Source organism: Podarcis erhardii, assembly GCF_964252035.2.
Source record: "Podarcis erhardii genome assembly, chromosome: 4".
NCBI classification, from domain to species: Eukaryota; Metazoa; Chordata; class Lepidosauria; order Squamata; family Lacertidae; genus Podarcis; species Podarcis erhardii.
Genome location: NC_138508.1, coordinates 5,662,247 through 5,688,642, shown reverse-complemented (window position 1 = coordinate 5,688,642; position 26,396 = coordinate 5,662,247). Strand labels below are relative to the sequence as shown.

Below are 26,396 nucleotides of genomic sequence, written 5' to 3'. Positions count from 1 at the left end.
GGCAAGTAATTTGCGCCCCCTAACCCGTGGATTTGCGCCCCCTAACCCATGGATTTGCGCACCCTAACCCTAACCGAGGGCCTTCTGGCGGTTCCCTCACTGCGAGAGGCCAAGTTGCAGGGAACCAGGCAGAGGGCCTTCTCGGTGGTGGCGCCCGCCCTGTGGAATGCCCTCCCATCGGATGTCAAGGCGATGGACAACTACCTGACATTCAGAAGACATCTGAAGGCAGCCCTGTTCAGGGAAGTTTTTAATATGTGACATTTTAGTGTATTTTTTATCTCTGTTGGAAGCCGCCCAGAGTGGCTGGGGAAACCCAGCCAGATGGGCGGGGTACAAATAATAAATTATTATTATTATTATTACTAACCCCCAGATGTTGCGCCCGGTGCGGCCGGCCCCCCGTGCACCCCCCACGCTACGCCACTGCTTCAGGTTGAGTGTTTTCAGCTTGCATCCCATGGTAACCCAGAAGTAACGGAATCTGCCAGAATCTTATTTCACCACGGAGAAGCAAAGCTGGCTTCCTGGGTGTGTGGGTGTGAGGAGAACCCTCTGGAAGAGTGTGTGATGTGTGGGGAAGGAAACATTGCATCTGGCAAGCTGAAATCTGTTGGCTCCGCCTCTCCTTGGCTGTGGCTCCGCCTACCATAGGCTGTCTTGCCTTCTGCCCCACAAGTCCAAATGGGGCCTGCCCTCCACTGCTTATCAATGCAATATCTGTTCTCTCCTGACCACCACTGCAACAGTAGTCCATGACCCTCCTGCAAAGGTAAACTGACTAGAAATCTTTACAGGGGATATCAAGTAAATGTGTGGTGTTAGAATCAAAGAGTTGCAGGGAAGGGATCCTCCAGCGGTCATCTAGTCCAACCCACTGCAATGCAGGAATCGCACGTAAAGCACCCCTGAAACATGGTCATCCAAAACTCATCCAAATCTCATTTTTTTTTGTGTTGAGAATTCATGTGATAATATTCTTACCTGTTGTGAATATTAAGATCCTAGTGACTGATATCAATAATATAAGTGCTCACACGATTGCAGCTGAACTAAGCATATGCTTTAAATTTTGAATGTGCATGTGTACCACAATGTAGTGGACATCACACCTTGTTGAATTTGCACAGGGTTCACTTATGAAAGCATGCAAATGCGACTGTGAATAACAAGATGAGACTGTGCCGGATCAAAACACAGGAGTGAATGTTCCTAGAGAGTTGGAAGTACTCAGTTCACAGCAAAAGTTTGCACGCCGTGATTCAGAACTGTGCATGCACTGAACAGGAAATAAATAGATATATTATTAGGAATTACATAAAACATATCCTATAATCTAGTTCAGGCACCCCCAAACTCGTCCCTTCAGCTGTTTTGGGATTACAGTTCCCATCATCCCTGACCACTGTTCCTGTTACCTAGGGATGATGGGAATTGTAGTCCCAAAACAGCTGGAGGGCTGAGTTTGGGGGTGACTGATCTAGTTGGACCCCAAGCCTCCTTCTGGACCCCCAGGCCCCAATAATTTGTTCCACCTTCCCCCCCTTATCACCATCCCTGCCTAGGAGCGCCTTCAATTTCCACAAATTAGAAGCATGTGCAAAGCAGAGAAGAGTTAACTTTGTGCGTCAAACTTAACTCCAAGATCGTGCGGTCCGTGGAGAAGATTCTTTCTCATATCAGAAGGAAAGCCCATTATTTTTGCCCTGCTATATCTGGCTGGTTATGAAAAATTGGAGCCAGCGATCATGGAAAAATTACTTTCGTTCTTTTTTTCTGCTCCCAAATAGGCTCCTGTCCTAAGAAAAGAAAAAGGATGCTCTGAAAATAGCAAGAGCCCCATTGTCCTCTAAAAGTAGAAAAATTGCTCTGAGCCATTTATAAAAGCTTCTTATTCCCCACCCCCACCCCCGCCAGTCCACCTCCCCAGGATATCTGTGGTTATGCAACCAAATTGTGGCACACCTCCAGGTACACACTGTTGCCTCACAGGTCTTCTGTGGCCATTGATATAGGGGAGATTTGATTTATAGGCGTTTTTAGAGAAGGGCTCTATTCTCAGCTAGGCAGAGCAGAAAGTGGATGAGGCCATTCCCTGGCTGCTACACATACACAAGGGCTGCGGGTGGCGCTGTGGTCTAAACCACTGATCCTCTTGGACTTGCCGATCAGAAGGTTGGCGGTTCGAATCCGCACAATAGGGTGAGCTCCCATTGTTCTGTCCCAACTCCTGCCCACCTAGCACTTCGAAAGCACACCAGTGCAAGTAGATAAATAGGTACCGCTCCGGCGGGAAGGTAAACGGTGTTTCCGTGCACTCTGGTTTCTGCCTTGGTGTCCCGTTGTGCCAGTAGTAGTATAGTCCTGCTGGCCACGTGACCCGGAAAGCTGTCTGCCTGAAAGCGAGATGAGCACCGCAACCCCATAGTTGCCTTTGACTGGACTTAACCATCCAGGGGTCCTTTGCCTTTTACCTTTACCTTTTCACACACACACATGCACACACACACACACACACACACACACACACACGAGTTGTGGTGCTTCCCAGTGCTGGTGCAACAACTCTAGACAACACTGGTGCAGCTGAATTCTGCAAAGACTTTCTCAATGGTGCAGTAGGGCAGGTTTGGAGAATAGTCAAATTGCATATAATGCCATTCCTATCATCATCATTATTAAGTTTGTATACCAGCCTTCATCCGATGATGTCAGGGCAGTTCGCAACATAAAAATACGAAATGAAACCCATAAAGTATGTAGAATCATAGAATCATAGAGTTGGAAGAGACCACAAGGGCCATCGAGTCCAACCCCCTGCCAAGCAGGAAACACCATCAGAGCACTCCTGACATATGGTTGTCAAGCCTCTGCTTAAAGACCTCCAAAGAAGGAGACTCCACCACACTCCTTGGCAGCAAATTCCACTGTCGAACAGCTCTTACTGTCAGGAAGTTCTTCCTAATGTTTAGGTGGAATCTTCTTTCTTGTAGTTTGGATCCATTGCTCCGTGTCCGCTTCTCTGGAGCAGCAGAAAACAACCTTTCTCCCTCCTCTATGTGACATCCTTTTATATATTTGAACATGGCTATCATATCACCCCTTAACCTCCTCTTCTCCAGGCTAAACATGCCCAGCTCCCTTAGCCGTTCCTCATAAGGCATCGTTTCCAGGCCTTTGACCATTTAATCTTAACTCAGTTAACGGAAACAAGAACAGGAGCTACATACTTTGTGACGCTGAATCCACAAGACATGAAGAATAATGTCTGCAGTGCTTATGTGAGGCTGCCTTAAGAATACAATAAGATCAGAGGAGGTTGCTGGATCACATCTCAGGCCAGCATCCTGTTCTCCCAGTGGCCAAACACATGCCAGATGCCCCAGTGGGAAATCAGCAAACAGGATTCATGCACAAGAGCATGAATTGACACCAACCTGGCTGGGTTTAAAGGAGGATTGGCCAAATTTATGGAGGAGAGGGATCCAAGTGTGGGGCCAGAGCTAAAACATCCTTCCTAGTAGCCACTGATAGCCCTCTCCTCCTCCATGAATTTGGCCAATCCTCTGTTGGTGGCTGTCACTTTTCCTGTGGCAGGGAGTTCCACAGTTTAACTCAGCAATGCATGAAGAAGGACTTTCTTTCATCTCTCCTGAATCTTCCAAGACTCATCTTCATGGGATGTCTGCAAGTTCTATTGTTAAGAGGGAGGGAGAAAACATTTTCTCTACCCACTTTCTCCCTGTCATGCAACATTTTAGAAATTTCCTCCTTTTTTGGAAATAAATTTTATTAGTTTTACAAAATAATTCACAGTTAACACATTCACATTTTAAAATAGAACTAAAATTCTTTTGAATCTTAGAACTTCCCTCCTCCCCACCGTGGGTCTTTTCAATATCATAATCAACTGCATATTATTGTTCATCCAAATTATAGTGCTCCAATATGTTCAAAATCTTTGTAAGATTGCAAGAGTTATTGAAACCCTGCCAAAGAGTTCAGGTGTTTACAATGTTAGATGCCATCTGTGTTTTCAGTTTTGGATACAATCTGTATTTATCCCATTCTCTGTTGAAATTTTGATCCTCCTGGTTTCTGATTTTCCCAGTCAATCTGGCATCTCTGCATAGTCCAGTAATTTCACCTGCCAGTCTGACTTTGTTGGCATCCTATGCTCTTCCCATCCCTGGGCGAACAGCGTCCTTGCAGCTATAGTCCCGTACATGAACAGTCTTCTCAAGTCTTTCAGTATATCTGCACCTAAAATTCCTAAGAGAAAGGCTTCTGGTCTTTTAACAAAGATTATTTTAAATGGGTACACCCCCCCAAAAAAATTCATTATATATCATTTCCCAGAATTCCTTTCTCTTATTACAATTCCACCACATGTGGTTAAAAAGTGTTCTCTTTTTCCTTACGTTTCCAACAGACATGTGAGTTAGTCCTTGAAATATACTCAAAGTCAAGAGTGGATTTCATGCTCTTTATTCAGCTCATAGTGGTGAGGAGGAATGGAAGTTCCCCCAGAATGTCTGCTTTATATACAGTGGTACCTCGCAAGACGAATGCCTTGTAAGACGAAAAACTCGCAAGACGAAAGAGTTTTTTTTGGTTTTTTGAGTTGCTTCGCAAGACAAATTTCCCTATGGGCTTGCTTCGCAAGACGAAAACGTCTTGCAAGTTTGTTTCCTTTGTCTTGTGAGTTTGTTTCCTTTTTCTTAAAACCGTGCATTCACTTCGAGGAGCAACTCATAGCACGCTGTGTGGTAGCCTTTTTTGAGGTTTTTGAAGACTTTGGTGATTTTTGAAGCTTTTCCAAAGTCCGTGCTTTGCAAGACGAAAAAATCGCAAGACGAAAAAGACTCGCAGAACGAATTAATTTCGTCTTGCGAGGCACCACTGTACATTATTTACACAATGGGCCCCACGTGATTGGCTAATTCCAGGAGTCTCCTGTAGATCAATCAGGTTGCGGATTCATTTCCACCTGGAGCTGGATTGGGTGGCTCCTGTGGACCAATCAGACTGCTGCATTCTGGGTCCTATTGTTCTAGGACCAATCAGACTTTTGCATTCTGAATCCTATTGTTCTACGACCAGTCTGACTGCTGCATTCTGAATCCTATTGTTCTAGGACCAATCAGACTGCTGCCTTTTGGATCCTATTCAACTCAGTACATAACAGTCCTACACATTTCCGCTAACTTACTGGGTGTTAAATACCCGCTGCACATCATCTTCATATAGTTTTCTTGCAGTGTATAACGCACTGTAAATTTTAGCTCCTCTCCCCAAAGCTTTTCCCATGCTGCCAATTGTAGGATATATCTAAAATCTCTTGCCCATTGAATCATTGCACGTTTTAGAGATTTCCACCCTGTCGCTCCTTTGCGTGGCAAGTCACCTCCCCCAGTGAAATAAAGACACGGACACAATGATGTAAGGTTAATGGGCATAAAAGGCCACAACTTTATTGATTACGGAAATTGAAGGTATTGGCCTTACGCATTGGCTCCTATTGACTACCCGGCATGGTGACCGGGAAGGGTTGAACACAATCGCGGGAGTCCTGTTGAAGTACGCCAACTAGGATCCCACGGGCGTCACCGCTCGGGGGCGTGCCGGGGGCCCTACCTCACAAGGCTTCGGACAAGGCCACGCCCCCCGGAGTCCTCTACCGGACTACCCCTTCACATTGGGGGAAGGTGATGGCGCTTCCTTCCCCCCCTCCATTTGTCTAACATTGCCCCATGCCAATGCCTAACCGCCAATACCGAGAAAGTTGTGACGATTGCTACGAGGTAGGCGAAAAAACCAAAAGGCCGGAAATTGCGCCAACTTGGAAAAATTCCCACCAGGCCCCTTGCGGCGACCAACCGAAGTCCATAGCAACGCCAAGCCTGCCTAATCTAAGGGTGGGTGGGATGGGAAAACCGCTCCTCAGCTGGGCAAGGGGGAAAAGAGGGCGATCCCCGGGCGTGCCTGGCCCTAAATAGCCCGGGCCACGCCTCCCCCGCCCGCCGATTGGCGGGCTGGGTGCAGTCACGCCCGGGGATTCCCCCAAGTCTCGCGGGGCAAGGGAAGCCCCCGCGAATGTGGGAGGATCCTGCACGCAACACCCTCTCCGCTGGAAGGGGCGGAAAGGGCTTTCTCGCCAATGAAGGTCATGGACCACTGGTGGTCTGCAGACCGCAGTTTGGGAACCATGGATCTTAACCGCAGAAGAGCAGAGCATTTCTCATATTGCAAATGTGTTGTTTCCAACACATTGATGGTTCAGAGACAGAATCTTGAAAACACCAGAACATCTGTGCGTGGTTTTTCCCAGAAGCCCATCTAACCCAGCCACCAGCGCCTCATGACAGTGGCTGCTCAGGTGTCTCTGCAAAGCCTGATATCTCAGGACGTTCATCATCCACCACACCTGGAAATCCGAGCTGCCCTGGCTCACGATACGGAGGCTCTTTTTGGAGCTGCGGCAGCTGATGGACGTATCCTCCACAAACATAGCTAATCCCTTTAAAAGCCTCTTGTCATGGAACGATGATGGATTTGATAGGCTAATTGGCTAATTACACTTCGAGAGAGAACCTGGATTGTCCTCAGCTCTAGTGTGTGGGTGAGAGAGGCAGACAGGCTTCATTTCGCTCTCTTTCTTTCCTCCACATCATTCATAACACGGTGGCTGGGCGTAGTGGTTAGAGCATCGGACTAGGACCTGGGAGAAGAGCGGGGTTCGAATGCCCACAACTCAGACATGAAGCGCACTAGGTGTGACCTTGGGGGCCAGTCACGGCCTCTCACCCTAGCCCACCTCGCAGGGTTGTTGTGGGAATTAAATGAGGAGGGGGAGGAACCATGCTCGCCACCTTCAGCTCCTTAGAGAATGAATGAAAGAAAGAAAGAAAGAAAGAAAGAAAGAAAGAAAGAAAGAAAGAAAGGAAGGAAGGAAGTCATATGTTTGTGGGTATCACATATATCTTTATGAATGATGCACAAATTCGCTTGGCTCAAATTGATGACTGGTTGATCAGGAACCTTGTAGGAAAAGGTGTTATATAAATGTAAACAACAACAAAGCCATTAATTCGGGCAGGTATCCATTGTACAAAGAGAGGGGCTTCTTCTTTTTTGGTTATCCCTCGTAGCCGAGTAAGATTGTCTTCCATAAACATGGTCTTCACAATGAGTCCATAAGTAACTGTGGAGGCTAATTCTGGATCCACACATCCTTCCACAGTGGGGACATAGGTTTCCAGGCAGGAGTTGGTCATGGTGTGGGTTTACTACGTGTGCCTTCCTCTTAGCGCGTTTCTCCCTTGCGTTCTGAGTTCGAGTGTCTTCAAAGCCCATGACACCTTTGGTCAAGGCTGTTCTCCAATTGCAGTGCTCGCAGGCCAGTGTTTCCCAATTGTTGGTGTTTATACTACATTTTTAAAGATTTGCCTTGAGAGAGTCTTTAAACCTCTTTTGTTGACCACCAGCATTATGCTTTCTATTTTTAAGTTCAGAATAGAGTAGCTGCTTTGGAAGACGATAATCAGGCATCCACACAACATGACCAGTCCAACAAAGTTGATGTTGAAGAATCATCACTTCAACACTGGTGATCTTTGCTTCTTCCAGTACCCTGGCATTAGTTCACCTGCCTTCCCAAGTGATGTGTAAAATTTTTCGGAGACACTGTTGGTGGAATCTTCCAAGGAGTTGGAGATGGTGTTTATAAGTGGTCCATGTTTCACAAGCATACTGAAGACTACAGGGACTTCGGAAAGAGATCCAGGAAGCACAAAAATGTAACAGCAGAATCAGACCACGGAATGGCTGCAAAGTTGCAGTTGAGGGCCAAGGATTTCAGCTTAGCTGTCATGTGCATAGTGTTGGATTTTAGCCAGGGGGGAGGCGGGGGGTGGGGGGAGAGCCAGGTTTCCTTGGCATCCCTGATTTAAAGCCATTCTCCTTCCAGCTTTGATGGAGCAACTTCATCCCAGGAACATGAATGACATTTTAACGCACGAGGCTTAATATCCCTGATGGATATTTTGGCTACGTTGAATATTCTGCTCTTGGCACCTGCGAGAAAGTCTGCTTTGTCGTGAAACCTTGCTGAATTACTCTCCTCAGCGCTGCTGCTACAACAACTCTGACAAATCATTATTTTATTAGATTTCTTTTTTTAAAAGCACTTTCCGTCTGCTGTGTTTGTGATTCTCAGTCTGAAGCGCTCACAAGCGAAGAAGCATTTTCTCGGGCTGAAAACTTAGGTGTTAGTTATTCCCGCGGTTTCGTTCCTTCTCTGCTTCATTATTCATTCATTGTTTGGCAGCTCCAACTTCAAACTGTCTGCACATTGTTGATTGCCCGAACCATCTGGCCTGATGAAGGAGAAAGTAACTAAGTCCGGTTCCAAATGCCAAGATATTTGAATTTGGCAGGCATTTTCTGTTTTAAAAGTGCCATATACCTGACAATGTACAAACAAGCAGAAGCCAGAGCTGGTGGGAGCTCTCATCCCAAACAACTCTCATTAGGGCACCACATTTGAGAACCATAGAACTGTAGAGTTGGAAGGGACACCCAGGGTCATCTAGTCCGACCCCCTGTGATGAGACAACTACAGCTAAAAAGTGGTGATCCGACCTCTCTTTTAAAACCTGCAATGAAGGAGAGACCACCACCTTCTGAAGGAGTCCTCTCCTTCAGAAGGTTCTTCCTAATATTTAGTTGAAATCTCCTTCCTTGTAATTTGAACCCATTGTTTCAAGTCCTACCTTCCAGAGGAGGAGAAAACACGCTTCTTCCATCTTCCACATGACCAGGGCTTTTCCCCCCAGACAAAACCTGCCAGAACTCAGATCCAGCGTCTCTCAGGTGGGCGCCACTGCCGTTGTAAGAAAACAAGGGAGGCGTTCATGGTGAGTTCTGGCACCTCTTTGTGTAGAACATGGGTAGGCAAACTAAGGCCCGGGGCCAGATCCGGCCCAATTGCCTTCTAAATCCGGCCCGCGGATGGTCCGGGAATCAGCGTGTTTTTACATGAGTAGAATGTGTCATTTTATTTAAAATGCATCTCTGGGTTATTTGTGGGGCATAGGAATTTGTTCATTTTCCTCCCAAAATATAGTCCGGCCCCCCACAAGGTCTGAGGGACAGTGGACCGGACCCCTGCTGAAAAAGTTTGCTGACCCCTGGTGTAGAAAAATAGCCCTGCATTTGACGACCCTCGAGATATCTGAAGATGGCTCTCATATCTCCTCTAAGTCTCCTCTTTTCCTGGCTGAACATTCCCAGCTCCTTCAACCGTTCCTCATCAGGCTTAGTTTCCATACCCTTGATCATCTTGGTCGCCCTCCTCTGCACACATTCCTGCTTGTCAATCTCCTTCTTAAACTGGGGTACACAGAATAATGGAGCCTCCCTCTTCCGACACAGTGTATCACTTGAGTTGCTGGGGGACAAATGCTGTTTTGTCACCCTATTTGTGGCCTTTTGGAGTTATCTGATTGGCCAGCATTTCATCCTGTCACCTCTTGCTCTCTCGCTCTCTCTCTCTCTCTCTCTCTCTCTCTCTCTCTCTCTCTCTGCAGCTGTCTTACATAATGCATATCAGAGCCACGTCACTTGCCAGCTGTTATCACTGCTGGAGAAAATAGCTTCTGGGCAGGCGTATGCAAAGGAGAATGTCAATGTGTGTTTTGGGAGAAGGAGGCTCCCATTTTGCCGCCACTTTCTCTCCCACCTGACGCTTCCTGGGCAACAAACGGAAAGCTGCAAAACAGGTGTCAGCAAGGATGGAGAGATCTGATGTTGCAATCCTAACCTTGCTTACCTGACTGCATAAGCCCTCTTGACTTCAGCAGGGCTTGCTTTCCAGCAGATGTGATTTTAAGGCACTTTCAAGGACAATTTGACCCTTCTAGAGCAAAACTGAGAGTTCTGGCTTCTCAGCTCTCCATCTTCCTGCCTGTCCACAAACTATTCTGCTGATATGAAGCCCTGGATGCCTCAGGGCCCATTTAAATAAAAGAGCTCTCCCCCCAGGATAAATGCCCATGATTCGAGATCTGCTAGGGAGTACCTCCTCAGCAGGATCCGTGACCTTCTAGCAATAGTGACCCAGTCGTGAAATCCGCTCCCCGGAGATTCAGCTGGCACCAATTCTGCTAACTCTTGGGTGCTGCCTGAAATCCTCTCTTTTTTCCACAGGCAGTTCATAATTAAGACATTGGCCTGATTACTGGTATTTTACAGAGAGCTGGTGTTTTATTCAATTGTATTATGTAATTCAGTATGTTTAGCCCAGAAGAGAGAAAGCTGAGAGGAGATATCTTCAAATATCCAAAGGGCTGGCATACAGAGGATGGAGGAAGCTTGATTTCTCCCACTCCGGAGGGTAAGACTCGAACCCATGGCTTCAAATTACAAGAGATTCTGACTAAACATCAGGAAGAGCCATTTGACAGTCTCTCTTGGAAAGTGGTGGGCTCTCCTTCCTTGGAGGTTTTTAAGCAGAGGTTGAAGGCCATCTTTCATGGATGCTTTAGCTGAGATTTCAACAATTCTATTTTTTAAAAAAATAATATTTATTCAGAATTTTAAAAATTACAAAAAGAAAAAAGAAAAAAGAAAAAAGAAAAAAGAAAAAGAAAAAGAAAAAAGACAGAAAAAACACAAAAAAACCAATCATTTTTTTAAAAAAAGAACAGATTAAACCTTTACATAACTTTCTTCCTTTACTTATTTCCTTGACCTCCTCACACCTCCCATCTTTGTATTCTAGTTCAAATTATTATTTCAGCAAATCCTTCCAACCTTGTTTTTATCTTAATAATTTGTTTTAATATATTGTAATTTTACGTTCTCTCTTTCATCAATTCATTTTTACTTAATCCTTTATATCATTTCTACCAAAACCACATAATTTTCTTTTTCCAACATCTTTCTAACAATCCTTAATTTTACAATATTTTTGAAGATATACTTTAATTTTTTCCCAATCTTCTTCCACCGACTCTTCTCCTTGGTCCCGGATTCTGCCAGTCATCTCCGCCAATTGATTTCAACAATTCTATGAGTCTCTGATTCCATAATTTATTTTTACTGATTACCTTAACTGTTTTGACCTTGTAAACTGCCCTGAGGTCATAAGACGAAGGGTAGAATATAAGTTTTTTTTAATAAAAAAAGTAAGTTAGTAAATAATCTCCTGACCCCACAGTTGTGTGAAATTAGTCCCCACCACACGCACGCATGCATAAACACCACCTCACCCAACTTTTCATGCCTCTCGCACAAAATATGAACTGTTTGCAAGTACAGTCATACCTTAGTTTGAAGTAGCTTCAGGATGAATATTTTCGGGTTGCGCTCCGCGGCAACCTGGAAGTAACAGAGCGCGTTACTTCCGGGTTTCGCCACTCGCGCATGCGCAGACACTCAGAATGCGTGGAAGTGGCGAATCGTGACCTGCGCATGCGCAGACGCACGGACGCGGGTTGCGTTCACTTCAGGATGTGAACGGGGCTCCAGAACGGATCCCATTCGCATCCAGAGGTACCACTGTATTCTTTTTCTGGCAGTTTTGTCCTCAGCAGTTGGGGTGTTTGTGAGCATGCCAAGACATCACAGCAATCCAGCCAATGGTGGGAGAGACTGACTTGGAGATGGGATGGCAGGTGAAAAGCGTGTGGGCTTTGCTGTAGCAGCAGCTGTAATGTATCGTGTCATATAAATGTGACCTCCCCAAATTCTCCAGCCTTTTTGCATGCAGTGATTTCTGCATTGCAAGGGGTTGGACTAGGTGACACTTGGGAACCCCTTTCATAGAATCATAGAATCATAGAGTTGGAAGAGACCCCAAGGGCCATCGAGTCCAACCCCCTGCCAAGCAGGAAACACCATCAGAGCACTCCTGACATATGGTTGTCAAGCCTCTGCTTAAAGACCTCCAAAGAAGGAGACTCCACCACACTCCTTGGCAGCAAATTCCACTGTCGAACAGCTCTCACTGTCAGGAAGTTCTTCCTAATGTTTAGGTGGAATCTTCTTTCTTGTAGTTTGGAACCATTGCTCCGTGTCTGCTTCTCTGGAGCAGCAGAAAACAACCTTTCTCCCTCCTCTATGTGACATCCTTTTATATATTTGAACATGGCTATCATATCACCCCTTAACCTCCTCTTCTCCAGGCTAAACATGCCCAGCTCCCTTAGCCGTTCTTCATAAGGCATCGTTTCCAGGCCTTTGACCATTTTGGTTGCCCTCCTCTGGACACGTTCCAGTTTGTCAGTGTCCTTCTTGAACTGTGGTGCCCAGAACTGGACACAGTACTCCAGGTGAGGTCTGACCAGAGCAGAATACAGTGGCACTATTACTTCCCTTGATCTAGATGCTATACTCCTATTGATGCAGCCCAGAATTGCATTGGCTTTTTTAGCTGCCGCGTCACACTGTTGGCTCTTGTCAAGTTTGTGGTCAACCAAGGCTCCTAGATCCTTTTCACATGTACTGCTCTCAAGCCAGGTGTCACCCATCTTGTATTTGTGCCTCTCATTTCTTTTTGCCCAAGTGCAATACTTTACATTTCTCCCTATTAAAATTCATCTTGTTTGTTTTGGCCCAGTTCTCTAATCTGTCAAGGTCATTTTGAAGTGTGATCCTGTCCTCTGGGGTGTTAGCCACCCCTCCCAGTTTGGTGTCATCTGCAAATTTGATCAGGATGCCCTTGAGTCCATCATCCAAGTCGTTGATAAAGATGTTGAATAAGACCGGGCCCAAGACAGAACCCTGTGGCACCCCACTAGTCACTCTTCTCCAGGATGAAGAGGAACCATTGATGAGCACCCTTTGGGTTCGGTCAGTCAGCCAGTTACAAATCCACTGAGTCCTTTGAACTCTACCATTGAACTCTACCATTGAATTCAAATCCTTTGAACTCTACCATTCTGTGACATTGGGGGCATTTTGCTGGGTATTCTTTGGGGGCAGTCGGAACAGTTTGGCATTGAAAAATCAGCTCAGAAAATTGCCTTCTGGGGAATTTTGGCACAGTTGCAGTCCTTAAATCCACACATAAACTACATCCTGAGAGTTCCCACCTTGGCTTGAGAGACATCAAAGTTTCTTTTTCTTTTTTAAAAATAATTTTTATTGAAGAAAAAAATAAAAAAATTCCTTCCAGTAGCTCCTGGAAGGTGCTACTGGAAGGAATTTTTTTATTTTGTTTTGACTATGGCAGACCAACACGGCTACCTATCTATAACTGGAAATTTTTATTGAGTTTTCCACTTTTATCATATTCACATTTTGTTGCATAATTCTGTAGCTTAATACATTACTCTATAAGAGCATCGACCTCCTTCCCTCCCTCTTTCTGACTTCCACACCTCTTTCTATATTCTTCTTGTTGTTGTTTAGACGTTTAGTCGGGTCCGTCTCTTCATGACCCCCTGGACCAGAGCACGCCAGGCACTCCTGTCTTCCACTGCCTCCCACAGTTTGGTCAGACTCATGCTGGTAGCTTCGAGAACACTGTCCCACCATCTCATCCTCTGTCGTCCCCTTCTCCTTGTGCCCTCCATCTTTCCCAACATCAGGGTCTTTTCCAGGGAGTCTTCTCTTCTCATGAGCTGGCCAAAGTACTGGAGCCTCAGCTTCAGGATCTGTCCTTCCAGTGAGCACTCAGGGCTGATTTCCTTCAGAATGGATCGGTTTGATCTTCTTGCAGTCCATGGGACTCTCAAGAGTCTCCCTCCAGCACCATAATTCAAAAGCATCAATTCTTTGGCGATCAGCCTTCTTTATGGTCCAGCTCTCACTTCCATACATCCCTACTGGGAAAACCAGAGCTTTAACTAGACGGACCTTTGTTGGCAAGGTGATGTCTCTGCTTTGCTTTGTTTGTCTATATTCTTAGCATTTCTATAATCACTTATTTTACCTTCTATCTTATTGTAGTATTTCACCTTATCAGTAAATCAGTTCCTTATGTATACATTACAAAACATTTCATTTCAAGCCTACAAACATTTTCAGATGTTTACAATTTTCTTTCATGTAAAATATAAATTTGTTCCAGTCCTTTTGAAGCAGGTCATCACGCTGATTCCGGATCTTAAATTCAAACAAACTACATTCTGAGAGTTCCCACCTTGGCTTGAGAGACGTCAAGGAAGAAGCCTAAAGTGTGCTAGAAAACAGGGAGAAGGAATAGGAAAAGAAGGAAAGAAAACACCCTGTAACAGAACGGCAGATTGTGACATTGCAAATGAGGGAATAATTCATGAATAATGGCAAATTTGCAAGTTCAAGACGAACAATTTGCCAGGAAGAGGACAAATGTGACAGGCCTGCCTTCCTGGCTCGTTGTTCTTTCCACCCACAACGGCCAGGCAGACAGGAGAGTCCCCAGGAAGTCTTACGAACAGGGAAGATCAGTACACCCACCCTCTGTCATTATGCCTGCAAAGCTGAAATGTTGACAGTTGCCCTTTGGGTGATTCTGGCTAGTAGCCAAGGATAGATCTGCCTGCAATATTTTCCCCAACTCATATTTGTTGGAAGATTCGGAACTGATGAAGGAAAGTTCATAGTTAAACTGCGGAACTCCCTCCCACAGGACGGAGTGATGACAAACACCAATCCAGGTGGCTTTATAAGAGGACAGGACAAATTCGTGGAGTAGGAGAGGGCTATCGATGACTACTAAGCACAATGATTTTGCTCTGCCTTCACAGTCAGAAGCAGTGATGCCTCTGAACCCCAATTGCCAAAGACCACAGGAGGGGAGAGTGCTATTCCTGTGCTTGAACCCTGCTTGCTAGTTTCCCATAATGACATAAATGTAATAGGCTGTATAATAACAATTGGAAACTGCTTGCCGATCAGAAGGTCAGCAGTTCGAATCCCCGCGATGGGGTGAGCTCCCGTTGCTCAGTCCCAGCTCCTGCCAACCTAGCAGTTTGAAAGCACACAGTGCAAGGAGATAAATAGGTACTGCTCTGGCGGGAAGGTAAACAGTATTTCCGTGCGCTGCTCTAGTTCACCAGAAGCAGCTTAGCCATACTGGCCACATGACCCGGAAGCTGTCTGTGGACAAACGCCGGCTCTCTCAGCCAGTAAAGCGAGATGAGCACCGCAACCCCAGAGTCGTCCGCGACTGGACCTAATGGTCAGGGGTCCCTTTACCTTTTCTCATAATGTCAAAATCAACATCGTGACCTAACATATTAAAATGTAGCTTATTCAGTTAACCACCAAGTCCAAGTGGTACCTCGGGTTACAGACGCTTCAGTTAAAGACTCCGCTAACCCAGAAATAGTACCTCGGGTTAAGAACTTTGCTTCAGGATGAGAACAGAAATCACATGATGGCGGCACGGCGGCAACGGGAGGCCCCATTAGCTAAAGTGGTGCTTCAGGTTAAGAACAGGTTCAGGTTAAGAACGGACCTCCGGAACGAATTAAGTTCTTAACCCAAGGTACCACTGTATGTACAAAATGAGATTCCTATTTTGTCAGTCCCATAGTGCATTCCTTTCTAATTTCTTCATCTTCTCTTGTATTTTTCTCTGATGTATTTCTTAGAAGAGTACCATGAAATAGTCTTGTACAGTAAATGTCTAATGAAGATGATAAGGTTGTTGGACATAAGAAACTGGCACTGGTAGATGCTGGCACAGGTAGGCAAGACAAAGATTCCTGGATATTCCTCTGTTTCGCCCCAAGGGGCTTCATCAGTTGTGCGTGGTTCTAAATCATATGGATTTGCACAATATAGGCATTCTAGTGGTTTTGGTTTCCCATAATGGGCATCTAATTGGCGGCCATGAGAACAGGATACTGTACTTGATGGGCTGCTAGCCTGATCATTTAAGGGCTCTTTTGGTGCTCTTATGTTGTATGAAAAAGCCCCTGGCCCAGCCCAGCCTTGAGACTTCGGTGGGGATGCTGGGAGGACCTTGACCTTGACCAGGCTCGGCTGGCTGCCAGCTCCTCTCCCTGTTGGAGGCCAGCCTGATAACCCCTGCTTTCATCTCAGCCACGACAACTTAGCCCGTTGTTCATGGCATTCCTAACTCTGCATCGGATGGAGCTCACCAATGACGTCTCGCTGTTTGGAGAGGCAGCTTTGGAGTCAAGGTCGTAGGCTGTTAATGCACAAGATTTGACAGCGAGCAGTTAGAGTAAATGCACGGGTCATTGCACCCAACCTAGAAAAGGAGGGCGGTTGCAAATGGATAGACATGGAGCAGCCTTTTAAGGAAGGAATAATTGCTGAGTGGAGCTTCACCTGGGACTCTGCTGCTGGTGGAGAATTCAAGCAGGATTTGCACCCCTGCAAAATTTCCCAAAGGGCCAATGAATCATAGAAGTGTAGAGTTAGAAGGGACCCGAAGGGTCATCTAGTCCAACCCTCTGCATGCAAGACTCTCAACTAAAGCATCCATGACAGATGGCCGTCCGATCTCTGCTTAAAGACCTCCAAGGAAGGAGAGTCCACCACCTCCCGAGGGAGACTGTTCCTCTTTAGAAAAGCTCTTACTGTCAGAAAGTTTTTCTTTATGTATAGTCAGAAGTTCCTTTCTTGTAACTTGAAGCCATGGGTTCAAGTCCTCCAGAGCAGGAGAAAACAAGCTTGCTCCCTCTTCCATGTGACAGCCCTTGTGATATTTGAAGATGGCTATCCTATCTCCTCTCAGTCTCCTCTTTTCCAGGCTAAACAGACCCAGCTCCTTCAACCATTCCTCATCCGGCTTTGTTTCCAAACCCTTGATCATCTTGGTTGCCCTCCTCTGCCCACCTTCCAGCTTCTCAACATCCTCCTTAAATTGTGATGCCCTGAATTGGACACAGTATTCCAGGTGTGGTCTGACCAAGGCAGAATATGGTGGTACTATTTTTCCCCTTGATCTGGACACTAGACTTCTGCTAATGCAGCCTAGAATAGCATTAGCCTTTTTTGCTGCTGCATTACACGACTGACCTAGTGGCATTCTGAATAAATACTTTATTAAGCATATAAGATTCAGATAAAATTAAGGCCTTCTTCACACAGTGCACAGTCAGGGTTGTTGTTTTTTTACTGTTTATTGTACTGCAAACCTCGAGGTTCCCCTTAGAATGCTTTTGCTTCCCCCTGGACCCTCAGTGGCTCCAATCCTGTCTGCATCTGAGTTTACTGTTTTACAGTGTGACAAAAGAAATAAGGGAGGGGGGATTTGCAGGGAAAACAGCAATTAAATCTCCTCCACCTCATATCAGAAGCAGATGATTACAGTCTGAACACATACGCACAAATCAATTTAATGTGCACGATTTAGGCTTGAGACACAACACTCAGCAGTTCCTTAGTGTGTAATTTGGATATATGCCCCCCCACCCCCCAAAAAAACCTGCCAACCCATTTCCAAAGAGGAGCCTGGTTCTATTTCACTCCCTCTCCAACTCAAGTGTGCTTACCTGCTCTTGCACGCTTTGCCAGTCCTATGAATATTGCATCTTGCGTTCGCCGAGGAGTATGGGGGGTTGGAAAGTTACAACCTACCAGTAAATATTCAAAATGCAAAAGGTACATTTTGGATTCGGTCTCATCCAAGCGTCTTAAAAAATTAACAGTTGCCTTAAGCGGTGTGCACTGTCAGTGGAGAACTTCGGTTCTTTGTCAGATGGGGTCTAACTCACACACAGAGAGCAGCGCCTCTTGAGAAGGAGACGTGGGTCCATTGCAAAACACAGCACTGCCCTTGAAGAGGGCAACAGCAAGGGTGTTTTTGGGTGCTCATGATAGATCCGGTCTGGTCACCTCTCCTCAAAACGGAGGTGGCAGAGAGTTGGAAAAGAGCAAACAGAATGCTCAAGGAGATGGAGTGAAAAGCTGCAGCGTTTGGGAAAGTGAGAAAGAGGTGACATGATAGAAGCTTATATAACGTTGGAAAATGTTAACCACTTCTCCTACCTGGGCAGTTATCTTTCCACAAGGGCCGACATTGATGCCGAAATCCAGCATCGCGTGAGCTCTGCGAGTGCGGCTTTCTCTCAGTTGAAGTGCAGAGTGTTTGAGGACCGGGACATTTGCAGGGAAACCAAAATACTTGTTTACAAAGCTATTGTACTACCAACCTTAATTTATGCTTGTGAAACATGGACCACTTATAACGCCATCTCCAACTCCTTGAAAGATCCCATCAATGGTGTCTGAAAATTTTTACACATCACTTGGGAAAACAGACAAACTAATGCCAGTGTACTGGAAGAAGCAAAGATCACCAGTGTTGAAGCAATGATTCTTCAACATCAACTTCGTTGGACTAGTCATGTTGTGCAGATGCCTGATGATCGTCTTCCAAAGCAACTACTCTATTCTGAACTTAAAAATGGAAAGCGTAATGCTGGTGGTCAACAAAAGAGGTTTAAAGACTATCTCAAGGCAAATTTTTAAAAATGTAGTATAAACACTGACAACTGGGAAACACTGGCCTGCGAGCGCTCCAGTTGGAGAACAGCCTTTACCAAAGGTGTCATGGGCTTTGAAAACACGCAAACTCAGGATGCAAGGGAGAAACGTGCTAAGAGGAAGGCACGCTTGGCAAACCCTCACCGTGATCAACTCCTGTCCAGAAACCTATGTCCCCACTGTGGAAGGATGTGTGGATCCAGAATTGGTTTCCACAGTCACTTATGGATTCATTATTAAAACCGTGTTTATGAAGGCAATCTTACTTGGCTCTGAATGATCGCCAAAGAATAAGATATAATTATGCATGGCAGAGAGAAAGTGGAGAGAGAAAAGTTTTTCTCCCTCTCTCATAACATTAGAACTAGTCGGCATCCCACGAAGCTGATCGTTGGACCACTCAGGGCAGATAAAAGGGGGTCCTTCTTCTTGCAGCACATTGTTAAACTATGGAACTCCCTGCCACAGGAGGCAGTGATGGCCACCAACTTTAAAAGAGGATTGGACAAATTCATGGAAGACGAGAGGGCTAGAGATGGCTGCTGGACATCAGGACTAAGCTGTGCCTCCATGGACAGAGGCAGTGAATACTTCTGAATACCAGTTGTGGATACAGCCATAGTTCATCTGCAGAAGATGGATGATAGATTAGATGGCTCTCAAAGGGAGTTGATCAAATTCATGGAGGATGACGCTTTCGATACCTGGCAGTCGCGACAGGAACCTCCATCTTCGGAAAAGGAATGCAAGAGCAGCTAAGCTGACCGGATTGCAGAGTTGGAAAGAGAGCAAAAAAGAATCAAGATCCTTTTCAAAGCACTCCTGGCTGTTTGGGTGAGCTCTGCAAAAATTGTGGGAATGTTCAGGGATTCAGGAGAGGATATATTGCTTGTTTACAGCCTTTCCAACAAGTTCCACAATTTAGCAGCGTAACATTCCCCTTTTTAAAACTAACAGCGGATGCGTTTGCTCAGGCTCGCTAAAGCCCCTATAATAACTGTTCTGGTATTTTCCCCTTATTCCCTCATAAAAGATAAGACATGACACAGTCTTCTATAAAAGTATAAAAAGAGTTTACTCACTCACATTCTGTTCACAGTTGGATCCCAGAAGGCAGACTTAGCTTAGAAAAGTAACATACACCTGGAAACTATCTTATAAGGAGACAGTCCCTTTGTTGCTTCTTCGACGAAAGTAGTCATAGAGAGAGATGGCGGACAGTCCTATATTTTTGTGACCTGCACAGGTGAGGCCATGCCCACCTCTAGTCACATGCAGAGGAAGTCTGTCCCAGACAGGAGATACAGGAATTTCCAACTGGCTGGTCCAGACATCCCCTTTTATGTCCACTCTAGGGATGTTGTACAGTGGTACCTTGGTTTACAGATGCTTCAGGTTACAGACTCCGCTAACCCAGAAAAGTACCTTGGGTTAAGAACTTTGCTTCAGGATGAGAACAGAAGTTGTGCAGCAGCGGCACAGCAGCAGCGGGAAGCCCCATTAGCTAAAGTGGTGCTTCAGGTTAAGAACAATTTCAGGTTAAGAATGGACCTCCAGAACAAATTAAGTTCTTAACCCAAAGTACCACTGTACTTGACTGCTCTTGTGTTTCACATCCTACAAAAATAAAAACCCAAATAGCTCCCCCTAAGGGACCCTTCCGTTCTGTGTTTCTCACCTGAATTAGGCACATTAAATAGATTTGTGTAGATCTGTTCATACTGATGTAGCTACTGATATAATCTGTGTCTGGAGGGGTCTTGTTCGGGTTGCCATGGGGTGCCCTGAGACTCCCCGGCAGCCTTATAGGGGTGCTAGTGTTGTACATGGCGGCTCCTTAGTAATCTGCACTGATTCCCAGCCATGATGGGCACATCGGCCCCCGGCTCCGATTTCAATCTGCCAGCATTGCTGATCTCGCAGTGCTCCCGCGGTGACATTTTCGGAGGGCACAATAGCACAGCATCAATCACAGCTGGGGAACAAACAACAGCAGCTCCACGCAAAGGCAAAAGGTCGGGGCAGGCGTAGACGTAAGAAAATGCCCTCTCCAGCTGTGGGGGGAGCCGCCCCCCCCACCCATGCAATGCCCTTTGTGCATGGAATGTGTTCCAATTTGTATAGTCCCTCTCAATCTTTCTCTTTGATGCCTGTCAGCTTTCCTTCTATCCTTCTCAAAAGAGACAGCAGCAGCAGCTGTCAGATTTTTTTTGCAGGGGGTGGGAATCAGCTTGTAGAATCACAGCATTCTAGAGTTGGAAGGGACCCCTGAGGGTCATCTAGTCCAACCCGCTACAATGCGAGAACCACAGCTAAAAGTGTCCCTGACAGATGGCCACCCAACCTTCGCTTAAAAACCTCCGAGGAAGGAGAGTCCATCACCTCCCAAGGGAGTCCACTCCTCTGTCTAACAGCTCTTGTCACCAGAAGGTTCTTCCTAATGCTTGTCTGAAATCTCCTTCCTCGTCATAGAATCATAGAATCATAGAGTTGGAAGAGACCACAAGGGCCATCGAGTCCAACCCCCTGCCAAACAGGAAACACCATCAGAGCACTCCTGACATATGGTTGTCAAACCTCTGCTTAAAGACCTCCAAAGAAGGAGACTCCACCACACTCCTTGGCAGCAAATTCCACGGTCGAACGGCTCTTACTGTCAGGAAGTTCTTCCTAATGTTTAGGTGGAATCTTCTTTCTTGTAGTTTGGAACCATTGCTCTGTGTCCGCTTCTCTGGAGCAGCAGAAAACAACCTTTCTCCCTCCTCTATGTGACATCCTTTTATATATTTGAACATGGCTATCATATCACCCCTTAACCTCCTCTTCTCCAGGCTAAACATGCCCAGCTCCCTTAGCCGTTCTTCATAAGGCATCGTTTCCCGGCCTTTGACCATTTTGGTTGCCCTCCTCTGGACACGTTCCAGTTTGTCAGTGTCCTTCTTGAACTGTGGTGCCCAGAACTGGACACAGTACTCCAGGTGAGGTCTGACCAGAGCAGAATACAGTGGCGCTATTACTTCCCTTGATCTAGATGCTATACTCCTATTGATGCAGCCCAGAATTGCATTGGCTTTTTTAGCTGCCGCGTCACACTGTTGGCTCTTGTCAAGTTTGTGGTCAACCAAGACTCCTAGATCCTTTTCACATGTACTGCTCTCAAGCCAGGTGTCACCCATCTTGTATTTGTGCCTCTCATTTTTTTTGCCCAAGTGCAATACTTTACATTTCTCCCTGTTAAAATTCATCTTGTTTGTTTTGGCCCAGTTCTCTAATCTGTCAAGGGCGTTTTGAGGTGTCATCCCGTCCTCTGGGGTGTTAGCCACCCCTCCCAGTTTGGTGTCATCTGCAAATTTGATCAGGATGTCCTTGAGTCCATCATCCAAGTCGTTGATAAAGATGTTGAATAAGACCGGGCCCAAGACAGAACCCTGTGGCACCCCACTAGTCACTCTTCTCCAGGATGAAGAGGAACCATTGATGAGCACCCTTTGGGTTCGGTCAGTCAGCCAGTTACAAATCCACTGAGTGGTAGCATAGTCAAGTCCACATTTTACCAGCTTCTTTACAAGAATATCATGGGGCACCTTGTCAAATGCCTTGCTGAAATCAAGGTAGGCTACATCCACTGCATTCCCTTCATCTACCAGGCTTGCAATTCTGTCAAAAAACGAGATTAGGTTAGTCTGACATGACTTATTTTTCAGAAATCCATGCTGACTATTGGTGATCACAGCATTCCTTTCTAGGTGCTCACAAACTGTTTGCTGAATGATCTGCTCCAGAATCTTCCCTGGTATTGATGTCAGACTGACTGGGCGGTAATTATTTGGGTCCTCTCTTTTCCCCTTTTTGAAAATAGGGACAACATTTTCCCTCCACCAGTCTGCCGGGACTTCGCCTGTTCTCCAGGAATTCTCAAAGAATTCTGGCATCTGGCCCCTGGGCCTTAGTGTGCCTACTCCTGATCTATATGGTTTACTCATTTCTATATATAGGTTGCTGACATTCTCCATGCATTTCAGTTCAACAATTACTTTAATAAAATACATATTTTGTTATGTGCAAATGGCTTGAGATACCTATTAGATCCGTGAATTATCATATAGCATATATTCAACACAAGAAACAGTGACAATTTGGTTTTGACAAAGGACAGCTAGACACATAAAGGGCCCCGATACCTTCAGCAACTTAGGGCCTCATCAAACCTAAATCCGGCCCTGAGAGAGAGAGAAGAGAAGATGCCAACTGGTGATCTGGGTCACTTGACCTTTGCTGCAGTACCCTGTCTGGCCATCGGTCGTGGGGGCGCTGCAATGTGGGTTCTCCCAGGTCTCAGAATCACAGTCTGCTCTAGGAGCAATTTCCCTCATGTCCAAGAAAACACAGATATCATTGATGTGCTCAAAGCCATTGAATGTTGCTTCCCAGACTGGATCCAGCCAAGTCCCCCCACCCATTGTGCCTGCTGGTTTCAGTAGAAGCCCCTCGTAAGATATTTTTGTCCCGTACTCTATTAAACCATTCTGCAATCCTTTAAGCAGGGCAGGAAAGAGAGAGCCCTCTCTGCCCTCTTGTGGGTCAGAGTGAGGCCACCTCTGAAAAGCCGATCTCTATTAGCGCACTTTGCCTGCGTTAGTCCATTCCTTGCAAAATGGTCGTGTATTTTTTTACCTTTAATATCAGTAATTTAGATAGCTGGCATTCAAGGGTTTGGCAAATTGCCCCTTTTGAAAATATATCTCAATGACTAAATGTCTCCAGAGAGCAGGGCTTGAACGACTGGGTTTTTCTTTTTTAATGGCATGGATTCATTTCTTATACAGTAGCAAAATGAGGCACATGGTCACTCAGTGTCCACAGTAGAAGCAAATGCCTGGCTCATTTCAGACCACATAGAACCTTTATTCACAATAATGAACTCACAGGTGGATAATGCTTCCATTTTTATATTTCTTTATTGTTTGAGAAGGGAATCTTTGTACAAGTTAATACTCTATGCTGCACACTGTCTTTCGACTTTTGTCCTTCCCAGCTCTGACGCTTTATGGCTGAAATGTCTGATTCTTTGTTTTCTTTCTTTTTGATAGGTTTTTGTTGTTAACAAATCAAGATTTTTTCAAAGATCGTTTTGCTAGCGATCTGCATGCACACCTTCAGCATCTCAAAGCAGGGATGTTCTCCTCCAGTCACTCCCCAGCTAAATAGTGACTCCTAGTGCAGAGAGGAAGAGGACAGCAAAAAAGACTGAGCGCTACACTCCAAATATTTAAATAATAATAGTAATAATAATTTTATTATTTATACCCTGCCCATTTGGCTGGGTTTCCCCAGCCACTTTGGGCGAATCCCAACAGAATATTAGAAACATGATAAAACATCAAACATTAAAAATTTCCCTAAACAGTGCTGCCTTCAGATGTCTTCTAAAAGCCAGATAGTTGTTTATTTCCTTGACATCTGATGGGAGGGCGTTCCATGTGGCAGGCGCCACCACAGAGAAGGCCCTCTGCCTGGTTCCCTGTAACCTCGCTTCTCGCAGAGAGGGAACCGCCAAAAGGTCTTTGGAGCTGGACCTCAGTGTCCAGGTTGAACAATGGGGGTGGAGACGCTCCTTCAGGTATGTTGGGCTGAGGCCGATTAGGGCTTTCGAGGTCAACACCAGTACTTCGAATTGTGCTCGGAAATGTACTGGGAGCCAATGTAGGTCTTTCAAGACTGGTGTTATGTGGTCTCAGCAGCCACTCCCAGTCCCCAGTCTAGCTGCCGCATTCTGGATTAGTTGCAGTTTCCAGGTCACCTTCAAAGGCAGCCCCACGTAGAGCACATTGCAGTAGTCCAAGCGGGAGATAACCAGAGCATGCACCACTCTGGTGAGACAGTCTGCGGGCAGGGAGGGTCTCAGCCTGCGTACCAGATGGAGCTGGGAGACTTCTGATCGATAACCCTAGGCTCAGTGGTTTAGACCACAGCGCCACCCGCGTCCCATACACTTCCAGACTTAATGCTAAATACATTCCTTTTGGCCAATGAGCCACCACAGCTGCTGGAGGGCCGTGAAAATGTGTGTCCCAGGCTTTTTAGACTCGTTTTCTGATGTACTATGTGAAAGCAAAGAAATGCATTCCTTGCCAGATCAGAAATATTTTGGCTTTGTTTTAAGCTCTCCCATCCCATTATAGTCACTGCTTCTCAGGCTAACCTATCTCACAGGGTCATTGTGGGGATTAAATTGGTGAACCATGGACTCCACCTGGAGCTTCTTGGTGAAAAAAGCAGGATAGACGTGCAATAAATGAATAATTCCTAAAAACAATAAAGAATGCATGGGTCTTTGAACCGGCAGGGCAGTTCTCCTGTGCTAAAGCTCCTGCTGTTTTCCCTTTTCTCCCAGGATGCCTTGCTGAGCCTGGGCTCTGTCATTGATGTCTCCAGCCTCCGGGAAGTCATCAAAGATGCCATCGCCTCGGTGCTCCCCAAAGTGGTAAGTAGAGCAGTCAGTTTTTATTTTAGGAGGGGGGTGGCCTCAAGGACGGGCAGCTTCTTTCCCCTTCCAGATTAATCTGTGCAGCTGAAATGGCCAGAGGGAGGAGGGGGCTCCCTTTTGACAGAAACTGAGTTTTCAGGTGTAGAGGGCCGGGAGGCCAGCTGGCAAGCCCCAGCTGTGCCATCTCCTTCCATTGGCCCATGCTCCGACGTAAATCAGTGACCCGGGCATGCTATGAGCAGAGAGAACTGCGCACACAGAATAGGTGTGAGGCTTGTGGAAGCATACTACAACTACAGTTGGAATAGAAATCTCAGGTGGAATAGAAATCTCAACAGGTCCCAGTCTGCTTTGAAGCATCTTTGGAGGTTTTGTCTGCAGATCTTTGGAGATTCTTCATTTGCTTGCCTTCATGTTCCTGGCTAGAACGCCAGAAACTGCTTTCTACTTGGTTATGTTTAGATCCATCTTCTTCAGTATTGTTGTGGGTTTGGAGGGGGTCAGTCTGGGTGATGCCCCGAATCCCTTGCAGGTCTTGGGGTCTTGTACCCAGTGGGAGTTAGCATCTAAGAGAGGATGCTGTTGCTGAACGGGTCAGGCAGGTTTTGGGGGGAGACAATGACCTTAGCTGGCCACTTAAGTGTCCTCATCAACATCCCAAAAGAATGAGCTAGGTTGCAAAAGCTACAGCTAAGGAATGGTGCCCTCCAGGCTGGGGTGTGTGTGTGTGTGTGTGTGTGTGTGTGTGTGTGTGTGTGTTCTTTCTTCCACCCCACTCAAGTGCCTTCTAAGTAGGAGAACTATAGTGGGAAATATGTGTGAGCGGAGCTTGAAAGCAGGCTGGGAGCTGGATGCAGAGACCTGCTTGCTCTGTGCTGGATCCAAAGATCTGACTAATGGAGAGCCAAGATCTATTAGAGTGTCAATGCTGGGAACGCCTTCATCTTATGCTCTGGTTGTGTGTGTGGGTGTGTAAATAAATCCAGATATCCTAAAGACACCACAGTCTCTGCTGACCTTCATTCCAAGGAAACCTAACACCAGGGCAAGCTCCTGGAAGCCCTGGAATTTCTCACTGCTTGGAAACTGGGGTGGCAAACAACAGCATTATCTGCTGGGATGGACAGCTGCTTTCTCAACGCCGGAGGGCTTTGCTGTCCTGCTACCCAAGATCCTTTCAGTTGGGGATGTCGAGATTTGAACCCAGGACCTTCGAAACATACCTGACATTCCCTTTGCCACTGACCTGCAGCTCCTCCTCCTCCTCCTCTTCTTGTTCCCTCTCCTCAATAAGGGCCAGCAGCTTAATCAACTGAAATGTGTGTTGATTAATTGGTAGGGGCCAATTTTATTCTGCAGGGCTTTTGGTTAAGGGCACACCTGTCTTTCAAGATTCTAGATTCAGGTAGGTAGCCGTGATGGTCTGACGCAGTCGAAATAAATAAAAAAAGTCCAG

At 46.0% G+C, this 26,396-nt stretch overlaps 1 protein-coding gene across 5 annotated transcripts in view; it reads left to right on the top strand.

Moving 5' to 3' along the window:
- Nucleotides 1-26,396, top strand: part of PDE2A (phosphodiesterase 2A) — a 386,253-nt gene that overhangs the window by 248,329 nt on the left and 111,528 nt on the right. For all 5 annotated transcript variants that reach the window (XM_081860195.1, XM_081860197.1, XM_081860198.1 and 2 more), the window contains one exon: nt 24,848-24,937. In XM_081860195.1, coding sequence (XP_081716321.1) covers nt 24,848-24,937 — 90 coding nt within the window. The remainder of the gene's footprint in view (nt 1-24,847; nt 24,938-26,396) is intronic.